The sequence below is a fragment of the Polyodon spathula genome, chromosome 12 (assembly GCF_017654505.1).
Source record: "Polyodon spathula isolate WHYD16114869_AA chromosome 12, ASM1765450v1, whole genome shotgun sequence".
NCBI classification, from domain to species: Eukaryota; Metazoa; Chordata; class Actinopteri; order Acipenseriformes; family Polyodontidae; genus Polyodon; species Polyodon spathula.
Window position 1 is genome coordinate 38,512,290 of NC_054545.1, and position 14,785 is coordinate 38,527,074.

General features: G+C 47.1%; 1 protein-coding gene across 2 annotated transcripts in view; it reads right to left on the bottom strand.

Moving 5' to 3' along the window:
* Positions 1–2,719: 2,719 nt before the first annotated feature.
* LOC121324776 (potassium voltage-gated channel subfamily H member 6-like) overlaps positions 2,720–14,785 on the bottom strand; it is a 42,594-nt gene continuing 30,528 nt past the window's right edge. Inside the window, exons 7-16 of one of the 2 annotated variants that reach the window (XM_041266952.1) lie at positions 13,882–14,307; positions 12,150–12,549; positions 11,656–11,855; positions 8,091–8,343; positions 7,732–7,925; positions 7,282–7,381; positions 5,540–5,803; positions 5,008–5,185; positions 4,115–4,313; positions 2,720–3,678 (exon numbers count right to left, since the gene is read on the bottom strand). In XM_041266952.1, the coding sequence (XP_041122886.1) occupies positions 3,403–3,678; positions 4,115–4,313; positions 5,008–5,185; positions 5,540–5,803; positions 7,282–7,381; positions 7,732–7,925; positions 8,091–8,343; positions 11,656–11,855; positions 12,150–12,549; positions 13,882–14,307 (2,490 nt within the window). In that variant the 3' untranslated portion in view covers positions 2,720–3,402. Of the gene's footprint in view, positions 3,679–4,114; positions 4,314–5,007; positions 5,189–5,539; positions 5,804–7,281; positions 7,382–7,731; positions 7,926–8,090; positions 8,344–11,655; positions 11,856–12,149; positions 12,550–13,881; positions 14,308–14,785 lie in introns of both variants that reach the window. The other variant, XM_041266950.1, reaches the window with a different exon arrangement.

The following is a 14,785-nucleotide window of genomic DNA, read 5'->3' on the forward strand; positions in this document are numbered from 1 at the left end:
CAGTGAAACAACACAAAACATCCCGATACAACACAAAACTGCAGTGAAACAACAAAAAACATCCCGATACAACACGAAACTGCCGCTTTGCCTTTCAATAACACTTTCTGAGTAAAAATAATTCCCAGTTCGGAACTCTTCAGTGGAACAGTGTGACAGCAGACCAGCGTAGGGGTGAGCGCCAGTCTGAAGATACTGTGTAGGAACGCTGCTTGTCTTTGTGTCGAACGCTCTCTTTGGCTCATGATTATAGGTAACAGATCCGACACACGCAGTGGTACTACAGACAGACGTGCCCCGGCTCTACTGACTGAAACCTTGCAAAGACAGGACTCTGTTTGCAGTGCTGTGACAACAGGATGACGCCTCAGTCAATGGTGTTTACTGAATCCATATAATGACACAAAGACATGCAGAACATGCATACAACAGGCACACAATGTGTGTGTATGGCTGTCTGGCCTTGACCTGTTGCTGTCTCATACAGTCAAATGAGTGCATAGGGGGGACAGGCTTAGAGTGAAGGGCTCCCTATGATGTGATAATAGTGCCATGGCAACTTTAATCACTTTTTTTTTTTTTTTTTTTGACCGGAACGAAGAGCTCCAACAGCAACTCACTCTGCAGCTCACGATTAAACAGCATCACACTCTCAGCTCCTGATTAAACAGCATCTCACTCTGCAGCTCCTGATTAAACAGCATCTCACTCCCATTAAACAGCACCTCACTCTGCAGCTCACGATTAAAGTGGGCTCGCACTTTTTTTTTTTTTTTAAATGGGCTCGCATGTTATAAAATTATAAATACCTCTGAACAACGTAATACTTTACTGAGAACAGGGTGGACAGCATCTCGCTCTCATCTGAAGGAGGGCTTCATCTACACCACAGAGCTGCCTCCACTGCTTGAGCTCTGACCGGAACGAAGAGCTCCAACAGCAACTCACTCTGCAGCTCACGATTAAACAGCATCACACTCTGCAGCTCCTGATTAAACAGCATCTCACTCTCAGCTCCTGATTAAACATCTCACTCTGCAGCTCCTGATTAAACAGCATCTCACTCTGCAGCTCCTGATTAAACAGCATCTCACTCTGCAGCTCCTGATTAAACAGCATCTCACTCTGCAGCTCCTGATTAAACAGCATCTCACTCTGCAGCTCCTGATTAAACAGCATCTCACTCTGCAGCTCCTGATTAAACAGCATCTCACTCTGCAGCTCCTGATCATTCTGCAGCTCCTACTAAACTGTCTCACTCTGCAGCTCCTGATTCACTCTGCAGCTCCTGATTAAACAGCATCTCACTCTGCAGCTCCTGATTAAACAGCATCTCACTCTGCAGCTCACTCTGCAGATTAAACAGCATCTCACTCTGCAGCTCCTGATTAAACACTGTCTCACTCTGCAGCTCCTGCTTAAACAGCATCACACTCTGCAGCTCCTGATTAAACACTGTCTCACTCTGCAGCTCCTGATTAAACAGCATCTCACTCTGCAGCTCCTGATTAAACAGCATCTCACTCTGCAGCTCCTGATTAAACAGCATCTCACTCTGCAGCTCCTGATTAAACACTGTCTCACTCTGCAGCTCCTGATTAAACAGCATCTCACTCTGCAGCTCCTGATTAAACAGCATCTCACTCTGCAGCTCCTGATTAAACACTGTCTCACTCTACAGTTCCTGATTAAACAGCATTTCACTCTGCAGCTCCTGATTAAACACCATCTCACTCTGCAGCTCCTGATTAAACAGCATCTCACTCTGCAGCTCCTGATTAAACACTGTCTCACTCTGCAGCTCCTGATTAAACAGCATCTCACTCTGCAGCTCCTGATTAAACAGCATCACACTCTGCAGCTCCTGATTAAACAGCATCTCACACTGCAGCTCACGATTAAACACCATCTCACTCCTGTTAAACACCATCTCATTCTGCAGCTCCTGACTAAACACTGTCTCTCTCTTCAGCTCCTCATTAAACAGCACCTCACTGCAGCTCATGATTAAACAGCATCTCACTCTGCAGCTCCTGAATAAACACTGTCTCACTCTGCAGCTCCTGATTAAACACTGTCTCACTCTGCAGCTCCTCATTAAACAGCATTGCACTCTTCAGCTCCTGATTAAACAGCATCTCACTCTGCAGATCCTGATTAAACACTGCCTCACTCTGAAGCTCCTGATTAAACACTGTCTCACTCTGCAGATCCTGATTAAACACTGTCTCACTCCTGTTAAACACCATCTCACTCCCATTACACAGCATCTCACGCTGCAGCTCACGATTAAACTTCTTACAAGAGGGCACTTTTATTGCAAGCTTCAGAATTTAAAAACTTGGTAGCCACTTCAACATGGGTTCAGCAAATTTCCAGTATTCTCCAGGTTCATTAATCCCTATGAATTTAATAATAATCTGCCAGCAAAGCTTTTAAGATGACACTCAAAGGGTCTAAAAGTGCTGGGTGATTGTTCACTTCTGAACTCTGTAGAGGTTATTAAGGTGTCCACAGTGACATGTGCTTAAATTATTCAGATTTGTTTTCCCCGTATACATTGGTAATACAGTACACTGGACATCTTGTTGGGTTTTGACTAACTCACAGTTGTTGCTGTTTTGGACTTGCGGTGCCACAGTGGATCAGGACAATTCCAAGACCTCAGAATCGGGGCACAGCTTTGCATCAGCAGTGAGGTGTCACTCCAACCCCCCCCACCCCCCCGAGCTCTGTGCTGCAGGAAGATTGTTTGCTGCACAGAACAGCAGGTGAAAAGAGCCCCCTGTGCTCCTGAGTGTCTGCACTGCAGACGGCACACTACAACTGCATACTTTAAAAAGGGGTGGAACCATAACATCCTCAAGTCAGTTAGCAGAGGACTCACGTCAGTACTAAAGCCATTGTAATCTATGGAAACAGCTTTCAAACCACTAGCAGATTATCCTTTACATGATCATATTCATAGACAGACAATATGCTGAGGCAGAATGGTTTACAGTTCAAGAGAACATTGTTGATGATCATGAAAAGAAAACAAAAAAGTGAAACAGTCTGTATCCTGCACATGTATAAATGCTTGGAGGGGTCTGTAGAAACAGGGCACTTCCTGTGGGTCAGGGCAGTTTCACATACCACCTGGGGACCCCCTAAATCTCTACTGTGCATCAACAGCGCCCCCTGGGAGTGAGGAGGATCAACAGCACGGCCCCATAGGAGGTCTACAGCAGGGTAACTAGCCAGTTAGGTGGGGTCGCTCCCTTCCAGCAGCAGTCTTGGGAAGCATGGTGATGTCCTCCTTGGGGAAGCAGCTCTGAGGCACCAGTCCCATGATCTGCTGGGTCTCTCAAAGTGAAGTTCCTGGGGTGGGCAGTGAGAGAGGTGGGTGGGGGTGGTTTGGCTCTAACTGCCTGGCAGGAGGGGGTCAGATACGTGCCTCTGGATCTCAGCCAGCCCTGCGGAGGTTTCTAGGTGCTCTGGGAGGGAGGGGAAGCGGAAGCTGCTGTAGAGTCTGGAGGGGCCCATCATCACCAGGGGCCTTGAGGAGCCCAGCCCAGGGGCTGCCTGTTCCGGCTCAGGGTAGGTGGGCATCATCTCGTCAGAGGCCACGGTGGTCAGCTGGATCCCGCTGGTCAGGGAGTCCCGAGACTTGAGGCTGAACTTGTCCGAGTCGGGGCTCTGTGAGGTGCAAAGAGACACTGCTGGATAACAATAAGCTGTGATATTACAAGAGCGTCCTGGAAGCCACATACTCAATACACATTCAACAGGGTTTTGACACAACTGACGACATGTAACATCAGCTCACTTGTGGGTGCAGAGCTGTACCATGTGCATATTCCTAATATTTTTATTTAGTATCTTTTTTTCTGTATTCTGTAGAATTCTATATTCTTGATCACTATTTGTGCGTCACTGTGCTTTAAAACTCCTAGATGAAGCATTGTGCACTGAAGCCTGTGTAACAAGGGTATGCTTCCCAGTCCTGAAGAGTCTTTACAGAATGTTTATAGTTAGTGAGCCTGTCAAATAATAATCAACCCAGAAACTACAGCAGAGAGTTATGCAGAACAAACACAATAGGATGTTAAAATGTAATTATCCTTTAGGCTACCTGTAAGGGGGAGGCGAGGCTGTCCACCTGCACAGGTGCAACAGGCTGTGTGGTGTGCATGAATTTGGCCCCGGGGCAGTACAGAGCAGGTGGGTGGGTGTTGGGGGAGACATCGCTGTAGGCAGGAGGGACCAGAGCCATCTGCCTCTGGAGCAGCTGCAGGATCACGTTGATATCGGTCGTCATCCGAGACTCCAGCCTGGGGACGGGACGAGAGAGAGGGAGGAGAGAGGGAGGACTGTTACTGCTGACTCACAGCCAACAACAGGATCCACCTTCTGTGCAGATACTACGGACTCTCACATCTATTTTATCTGCACTGAATCTGCTGTTTCTCAGATCCATAGTCCTCTATACTGTAGGGTGTGTACTAGTTCACAGGTCCTCTATACTGTAGGGTGTGTGCTAGTTCACAGGTCCTCTATACTGTAGGGTGTGTGCTAGTTCACAGGTCCCCTATAGTCCTCTATACTGTAGGGTGTGTGCTAGTTCACAGGTCCCCTATAGTCCTCTATACTGTAGGGTGTTTGCTGGTTCACAGGTCCCCTATAGTCCTCTATACTGTAGGGTGTGTGCTGGTTCACAGGTCCTCTATTCTCTAGGGTGTGTGCTAGTTCACAGGTCCTCTATACTGTAGGGTGTGTGCTAGTTCACAGGTCCCCTATAGTCCTCTATACTGTAGGGTGTGTGCTAGTTCACAGGTCCCCTATAGTCCTCTATACTGTAGGGTGTTTGCTGGTTCACAGGTCCCCTATAGTCCTCTATACTGTAGGGTGTGTGCTGGTTCACAGGTCCTCTATTCTCTAGGGTGTGTCCTAGTTCACAGGTCCCCTATAGTCCTCTATACTCTAGGGTGTGTGCTACTTCACTGTCTTCTTTCCTGCTCCACTCACCTGTTGAGCTGTGTTTGGAGCAGCTCCAGGCAGGACTCCAGCTTGCTGAGATGGTTCTCTGCGCAGGTCAGCGGCCGGTACGCAGCCTGGACCGAGGAGGAGCGCCGCTGGCTCTCTGAGTACTGACTGGGCTGCCTCTCTGGCCAGTAGGTGAAGAGGCTGGGCATGTTGAGGGGGGCTGCTGGGGGCAGAGAGATTCAGAACTGAAATCTACAATGAGATCAATTAAACATTTTCTTCAAGTTCTGGAAAGAAGTACAGGCTTCTTTCCCTGTCCCTCTGTATCTGTGTAAAGGTGTCCCCTGTCCCTCTATCTGTGTAGAGGTATCCCCTGTCAATCTGTATCTGTATAGAGGTGTCCCCTGTCCCTCTGTACCATCCCACATACCTGTGTAGTGGTGTCCCCCTGTCCCGTCCCTCATACCTGTGTAGTGGTGTCCCCCTGTCCCGTTCCTCATACCTGTGTAGAGGTGGCCCCCTGTCCCGTTCCTCATACCTGTGTAGAGGTGTCCCCCTGTCCCATCCCTCATACCTGTGTATGGGGGCCCCTGCCCCAGTGCAAGGTTGCTGCTGGGGGTCAGCAAGTTGGCCATAGTGGGGTGGTAGTCTTGATTATCTCCCCTTGGTGGGTACAGCTCCCCTTTGCTCTGCCCTAGCAGCTTTATTTCATCCTCGCTGGACGCGGAGTAAGGGCTGCTGCACAGCTCGTCCCAGGGCTGCCTTGGCACTGCCCCCCGGTGGTTGGGCAGCTGAGGGCAGGACTGGTCCAAGTGTGAGTCCTCCCTGTCCATCCCATCTGGAAGGAGGATAATAAATGAACAATAGCTTGGAAATTCGAAAAACAGTCCTTAGCCTCTGGAAATCTACAGCAGAGGATGTCATCACTGTAGCCCAGGTGCACATCACAACGATAGCACAGGGAGAAAGAAAACTGCTCTTCTGATAGGTGGCCTAAAGAACAACAGAGTTACATCCATTGAGTGCCATACACAGAGCAGTTTAAAACATCTGTATAAAAAGGACAACACAAAAATTAGAAATAAAATAAAGGGGAATATTTGATTAGCATTGTATGTCATGACTCCTGAGAGTAAACCTTTAACTGAGACACTGAGCTCTTCCACTAAGCAGTCAAGGGAAGAGAGAGCAGACTCTCTGTATTTTGTGTCATGCACAATATCAGAAAGTGTCAGTTGCGTGTTGATAGCACGTTACTTGTCCCCTAAGACCAGCGGAAGCCACCCCAAACTTTACCTGAGCACCCCCGCCACTGAAAAATTTAAAAGGGAGATCTCAAATTTCTGAATTATTGACGTGACTTAAAGTTGTGTAAGACTTTTCAGAGACTTCATGTGGGTTTCAACAATCGAAAACCGTTCCAGGTATCATCTTGAACAACATGAGTTTAATCAGGGACCTTACAATGCAGTAGATATTCAATGTGAACTCACAGACTTGGTGTTTGCTGTGTGAGCACCAACAACAAGCTACTCACTTCCGTGCTGAAAGGGGAACTGCATTGCTACTAAACATTCCCTCCAGGAAATGCTGTCTCACAAACGCTTGTGTTGATTCCATTTCAGTACGTTCAAAAGTTCCTACTAGTTTCTATTAAAAAACACATTTAGCAGCTCTTATTGGTTTACTTTTAAACGTTATATTTAGTTTAATTTTCAGTTGTTAACAATGTTAATTAATGTTTCTAATCATTTCAACTTCTACCCCTTGCTTAAACATTTAAATGTAACCTATATATGTTACAGATGCTATCCACTTCATGACTTATTACAGTGTAACAAGCAATTTTGTGTGATACACTGATGTTACAGATCCTGCCAAGCTCTTTGGCATTGTGGTTTAGACGCTCGCTTGAGGTGTGTGGGGTTGTCGGTTTGCGCCCAGCCTCTGCCCTGTTACAACAGCTCTTACTTTATACTGCACTGTAACCCTTGTTAATTGTGTTGGATAAAGATGTCTATTATTATTATTATTATTATTATTATTATTATTATTATTATTATTATTATTATTATTATTATCATCAGGCATTAATCTGCATCAGATTAATCCACCATCCTAATACTGAAGTTTTGCAAGACACAGCCAAACACTGACACTATACGTGCCCACAAAAAGTGGAGTGTAGCCCCCTCAAATGTTTGCCTATCCCCCTCATCTCTCTCACCGTGGAGAACCTGGTGCCACCGCTGCCCAAGACATTCTCTGGGCATGCATACAGATCCCTCAGTCCTGGCAGACTAGCAGCTCACTCACCGGGCTGGTTGCGCCTGTGCAGAGAGTTTCTCCTGCGTCGCGGCCGGCGGTCCCCGCAGTCCGAATCTTCACTGGGCAGTGAGTGGGTAACTCGATCTGCCTGATACAAGAGAACTTCAGTAACACAGCCGTCTCTGTCCATGTCATTCCTGCTCCATCCAGACCACGTCTTGCAAACCGCAATGCAGACGCAGCACAAGATTCACTTTACTTTCTATGAGGTGCTGCTGTGCTATTTTCTAGCTTGCAGCACCATCTAGTGATGTGCACCTGGGACTTCTCTCATGTATTAATGGCCTGAAAAACTCTCGAACTTGTCCATTACAAAGTGCTTTCACATTTCTTCTGTGAATGTAACCTGCCCAATTTTTCGCACCCATTGTCTTTTGTAAATATAACAATGGCAATGAAAACTCTCAATCAGCCCCTCCCCCCCTGATCCCCACTCACATCTCTCAGGTTGAAGGTGATCTCCAGGCTGCTCCAGAAGTTGTCTGAGAAGTCAGGGTACATGTCCAGCACCTCCAGCAGGTCGTCTCTGTGGATCTTGTGCAGGTCACAGTAGGTGAGCGCGTGCACGTCTGAGTTCGACTTGCCAGGGCGTGCGTACAGGCTGATGGGCTCCCCAAAGGTGTCGTTCTTTCCTGGAGGGAAGGGGGGAGAATGGGGGGTTTATATCCCACCTGTCTGATTGTTACTGCAGTGAAATGCACTTGTATTGCTATCTGTTCACACTGTCAGTTATAGTTTCGAGGAAGAGGAAAGCCTTGTTCTCATTGGTGGTAGAGAAGAATGGTCCCGCCCCTCACCCAGGATGGCCACCACCACTTTGTCTCTCAGGATCTCGATGGACCCGCGCGAAATGAAGTACAGGGCCGTCAGCACGTCTCCGTAGTGTACCAATGTGTCCCCTGGCGGGGCGTGGGTGGTTTTGAAGCGCATGGCCAGCGCCCGCAGGCAGCCCTTACTCGCCCCACGGAACACCTTGCAGTTCTGCAGCAGCGTGCGGTTCAGATGCAGACAGATATCAGCCTGCAGACACTCAGGGAAACCCTTCAACACCTGCGGACACAAAGAGGGACAGACAGACCGTCAGCCACTGGGATGGAGAGGCACAGAGAGTCCAATCACTGGGATAGTGGGACAGACAGAGACAGGCAGACCCATTGGGTCAGACAGGAAGACACACGGACAAAGAGACAGAAAAAAGCAACTAAACTGTTCAAAACAAAATATCAATATAATTAACTAGCCAAGCATGGCATTGAATGAAACACTGCAAATATAAGATTCATGCATTTCTTATTATATATTAAAAATATATATTTTTGTTCTGTATGGGAGGGTACACTGGGGGAGCCCCACTCACTGCTTCACAGCACCTGTCTGCAAACACATGCTGCACAAACCTCAGGGAGATGTGTTTGGGGTTCTGATTTGTCCCGAGGTATATCATATTGAAATTCCTGCCCCTGCTCCATTTGCACATCAGTTACCCATGATATTGAGCGGGCTGATTGCTGTTGGACGCTGTGCCCCTGCAGCTGTGATGAGACTCCTTCACATGGAATTGACAGCCTGGGCTATTTGGTTTTCCATTAGCTGTACTTTTAACAGTATTTTTATTTCACTGTAAGATTGGAGATCAGATACATGGTGTTGAGAAGGTCAGTATTTACATCTTTAAATTTGAACAAGCACACTTACATTTTACTTTCCTGTAAAATGATATGTAACCAAAACAGGCTCCTCTTGACTGCCAAGCAGCCAAGAAGCAAAGAGACCCCAAATCCTGTCTCTGTGTGCTGCTTCACAGACATAGCAGTCAGCTGTAACTTCTGGAGGCAAGCAAGGTTGCAGAAAGGGTACAATTCTTCACTACTTTGGTGAAATTAAATGCTGAAAAAGATGAGAGTGTGGTCTAGGGGTTAGATCTGAGGGACTGGGAAGGAGGCAGTGTGGTCTAGTGGTTAGAGCTGAGGAACTGGGAGGGAGGCAGTGTGGTCTAGTGGTTAGAGCTAAGAAGTTGGGAGGGAGGCAGCGTGGTCTAGGGGTTAGAGATGAGGGACTAGGAGGGAGGCAGTGTGGTCTAGTGGTTAAAAATTGTTTCTAGGAAGCAGTCTTTCCATGATTCTGTTTTTATTTGATATTGGCAATCTGCTGCACGACTAGGCAAATAATGAAATTGTATAAATGCATTGAGACAGGTCTAATCTTCCAGACCATCACTGGTTAGCTCCAGAGCCCTCTGTCCACTTCACTGCCTGCTAGCCGGCTAATAGAGAAGCATTACTGGGCTGGTTCAAAGACCTCAGCTCAATACACAACAGTATTAAAATATAATCAGAGACAAGTCTCTGTCAATGTCTTTTGTGCTATCACACTTTTACACATTATCTTAACATTGCATCCAGCCTGGCTGCTGCATCGATTGTAATGATCCAGAGCTCTTGAACACAGTGTTTTCCACCATCAGGCGAGTAACTGCATTGTTTATGGACTGAACTGTATTGTTGCTGTTGTTTTTTAATTGTGTATTTCATGTCCATAAAACCAGCATTTCACGTTACAGCGATGGCCAAAAGTGTTGCATCACCTAGAATTTTAATATCGAGACATAATTTAAAAAACCTATATGAACATAATTTAGAATTTTTTATTTAACATCGTATAATCAAAGAAACTACTAAATTAGTCTACTGGAAGCCATAATAGTAGCACAGTATTTCATGTTAGATATCGAAATGTCACTTTTTTTTTTTTTTTTTCTGTTTTTTCATTAAGCATAAGCAACTTATTGAATTACATGCTGCTTTGTAGTTTAACATAACATTATTCAGCAGGTTTCATTTGACTTTATGAAGCACGATTCTAGTTAACTCTATAGGATAATGCTAAACTTTTGGTCAGAGCTATATATTACCCAGCACAATGTCTCACGCCAAGGTCCGCACACAAGAATAAGTGCCCTGGCAGTGTTGTGGCTATTTTGTGGACTGTATTGGAAAGTATCCTGTGTTTGGACCTGAGAGCTGTGAGACATGTGGTTCTGTCCCAACACTGACATGGACTCAGATACACCCCAGTCAATTCAACAATTGCAGTACATTAGTACAAAATAATAATAAAAAAATATATTGCAAAAATATTAAACAATAAACATACAGATGTAAGAAATGCTGGCTAATAGTTTTCATATTCCAGGTCATAACCCTGACAGACCTGCTGTAACACAGGCCTTTCCATCGTTTTTGTTTTTGTATTCTGTGATAAAAGTGTCAATAAATCACCCCTCAGGGAAAAAACAACTGCAGGATTGAAATCAAGTGAAAGGGAAGTGGTGCAGAGATCTGCCTCTGTTTATATTATTAACACTCTCTGTATGTCACAAACACACACACACACACACACACACATCTGCCCTCCTGAGTCATGTGATCTATCGACCTGGGACAAAATTTCACCTCCACGCTGTTGAAAACCAGATTCTAAACCAGACCCAGGAACCCTGCTGCTGCGCCTGTGCTGCTCTTCTGCTGTTCATCCTCCTTGTTCCAGGCTCTCTCACAGTCACCCAGCCACTAGTCCTGACTCTCTCACAGTCACACCCAGCCGCTAGTCCAGGCTCTCTCACAGTCACACCCAACCGCTAGTCCTGACTCTCTCACAGTCACACCCAGACGCTAGTCCAGGCTCTCTCACAGTCACACCCAACCGCTAGTCCTGACTCTCTCACAGTCACACCCAGACGCTAGTCCTGACTCTCTCACAGTCACACCCAGCCGCTAGTCCTGACTCTCTCACAGTCACACCCAACCGCTAGTCCTGGCTCTCTCACAGTCACACCCAGACGCTAGTCCTGACTCTCTCATAGTCACACCCAGACGCTAGTCCTGACTCTCTCACAGTCACACCCAGCCGCTAGTCCTGGCTCTCTCACAGTCACACCCAGCCGCTAGTCCTGACTCTCTCACAGTCACACCCAGCCGCTAGTCCTGACTCTCTCACAGTCACACCCAGCCGCTAGTCCTGGCTCTCTCACAGTCACACCCAGACGCTAGTCCTGACTCTCTCATAGTCACACCCAGCCGCTAGTCCTGACTCTCTCACCTTCACAACCAGCCGCTATTCCTGGCTCTCTCACAGTCACACCCAGCTGCTAGTCCTGGCTCTCTCACTCACACCCAGCCGCTAGTCTGGTTCTTCTGGGTTTTTAACATGTGAGGTTTGTGTTTCTGCTGTGGCTGATCACCTCCATGCCAGCATTCTGTGCTCTTGGTACCTGCCTGTCTGGGCTGTGACCTTGAGCTGTGACCTCTGTTTCATGACACCATGCTGTGCCAATGCTGTGTCCTCGCTGAACCCGGGACTCACCGCGTTCATGTCGATGCCGTTGGTATAGGACCAGGCATGCTGGAAGTACTCCTCCAGTCTTTGCCGCAGGGAGCTGGGGATCTGGTGGAAGCGGATGAACTCCTTCACCCGCAGCATCTGAGTGTGGTAGCGCGCCGTGCCCGAGTATAGCCGCTGGATAATGGCAGAGACATTACCAAAGATGCTGGCGTACATCAGGGCTGGGGGGAGAAGCAGTCTGTCAGGGGGTTTGCACTGTCAATTAACACTGACAATTTATAGTGACACACTACAGTATGCAAAGACACCAACAGCACACAGAGACGCTGACAGCACACAAAGACACATGATCACTTTCAGTATGATTTTACCATGTAATACACAACTTAGATTCTGATACTCTGAGAGATTGTAGATGACTGCATCTCTAGATAGATCTAAACAATGTGGTATGCTTAAGACTGCCACCCCCAGCATATCTTCTCCATGCCGCTCATAATGAATCCCAAACTTACAGCCGATAAGCATGACGCAGATGGAGAAGATCTTCTCAGAGTTGGTGTTGGGTGAGACGTTCCCGAAGCCCACGCTGGTCAGGCTGCTGAAGGTGAAGTAGAGCGCCGTCACGTACTTGTCCTTGATGGAGGGGCCGGAGGAGGCGTTGCTGTCGTTGTAAGGTTTGCCGATCTGATCGGCCAGCCCGTCCAGCCAGCCAATCTTGTGCACCATGTAAGGGCGCTCCACGTTGCCGATGGCGTACCAGATGCAGGCCAGCCAGTGCGCGATGAGGGCGAAGGTGCACATGAGGAGGAAGAGCACTGCCGCACCGTACTCGGAGTAGCGGTCCAGCTTCCGCGCCACACGCACCAATCGCAGCAGCCGAGCCGTCTTCAGAAGGCCAATCAGAGTGGTGGTCTTGGGGGACAGAAGGGGCAGGTTTTTAAAGTATATTGAGAACGTGTAAGTGTTAATAAAGGAGTTATAATTGCAATCATTATGCCTCTCTTAGAGGCCATGTGCTCATGTGTAGCTAACTGACAATGTAAAGACAGAAAGGGTGCTATGCAGTGGGAAGGTGTGTTTGCATGCTTGTTCTCAGAAATCCTTTTTGTTTATGACAACAGAGTCTGAGTCCTGAGCTGAACGTTATGTGCTGTGTGGGGTTCTGTCAGTCAGGGGAGGCTGATAACATTGAGGCAGCTCTGAGAGGAGAGGCTCTTATCTGCCTCCCTGACTGCCTGTGTGCCCTTGTCTCTGTATATCACAGCTGATACAAAACAGGCAAATCCACATTCCATTGATCTGCACAAAATGAAACCAGCTAGCTTCTCATCTGATCCTATCCTCAACTCATCTTTTCAAAGGAATCTCTGCAAGAAGGAATATCAATAGATGGTGAACACAAGGTTAGCAGATTGGAGATAGTGGTGCCCACATGGATTACACAGCGCTGAGCTCAGTATCTTGGTGTATTTGTAGCTGCACAGCAGTAGCGCTTCAGTAGGTGTAACCCGGCAGGAACCCTTTCAACCCTTTCAGAATGAGGGTCTGACTCCTGATCTCAATCCTGATCTCAATCCCTTTCCCACTCATCCCAGCCCGCACTCCCTCTTACTGCATCACTTCTGGGGCTTTCATGTCCTACGTTTCCTAAATAAATAGGGCTTCTCAAGCACTACACTCAAAGCAGGTGTTATTATTCATCTTTTTCTCTACTTCTAAAAAAAAAACAAAAAAAAAATCCTCAAAAAATGTTTTTTGTTACTTTTCTCCCTCAGTTTTGCAGTTTATCCATCCCTGCTTTATAGTGCATGTACTGCTACATTCACAGAACAGGCATATCAACCTGGAATGCAACTCTCCTAAATCTGCCCTGTCCTGTACCTTCCCAATACACTGTCTCTATTCTTTGTATTCAAAGTGCTATATATATATATATATATATATATATATATATATATATATATATATATATATATATATATATATATCTGCTGTAGGTTTTGTGTGCAGAACCTGTCTTATTGTTACCCTTTGTTAGAATTGGGTAACCCACATCACAGGCAGACAGGCAGACAGATAGACGGGAAGGCAGACAGGCTGGCAGGCAGATAGTCAGACAGGCAGACAGGTAGACAGATAGACAGGCAGGCAAACAGGCAGACAGGTAGACAGGCAGGCAGGCAGGCAGGCAGGCAGGCAGGCAGGCAGGCAGGCAAGCAGACAGGCAGGCAGACAGCAGTGCACCTCGTCAGAGCCGGAACGGAAGATGAGCAGGTCGAAGGGGATGGCTGCCACGATGTCGATCAGGAACCAGCCCTTGAAGTAGTGCACGGCGATGCGGCCGGGCTGGCTCACCACCTCGTCGTGGATATTCACGTAGGTGGTGCGGAAGTTGATGAGGATGTCGATGATGAACATGATGTCCACGATGAGGTCCACCACGTTGAGCGGGTTGCAGGTGTAGCCACAGCGCCGGCGCAGCTCCTCCTCCTGCTCGTTCAGAAGGAAGGCTGCCGAGTAGGGCGTGAACACCGCTGTGTAGATCACCAGCAGCAGGATCAGCCAGTCCCACACCGCTTTGAAGGGGCTGTAGTGCAGGATGGTCCACTTGTGGATCCGGGGAGCCTGCAGCTTGTACTCCGGGAGCACATCAGCACCTAGCGACAGCACCTGGGAGAGAAGAGACAGTCAGCCTCCACCAGAGGGCACTCACACATTCAGAGTAGGACTGCTACGATTAAATTGAAAATCGATTTTTCAATCGATTCCATTCCTCGTTATACACATCAAGATAAATACTGGATAATCGATTAAATAACTAAATTTTTGTAACATGTATTATTTATGTTTATCATTGAAACTGCACCGAACTGCCCTGCTTTGCTACAGTATTTCTGCCAAATATAAGGAGTGGGCATGTTCTTTTTTTCCTGCAATAAACAGCTGTAAAAACAAAACCGGCCAGAGCACTGGGTTCCAAACCTGCACAGAGTATGAAAACGATACACACAATACAACTAGGAGGGAACAACATAACACTGATGAAAAAAACAACCGAACCCACCTTTAAGTTCCCATTCCTGGTAATAAAACTGTATTTATTTAATTTTTATATGATTTTCACTATATATATATACATTTATTTTAT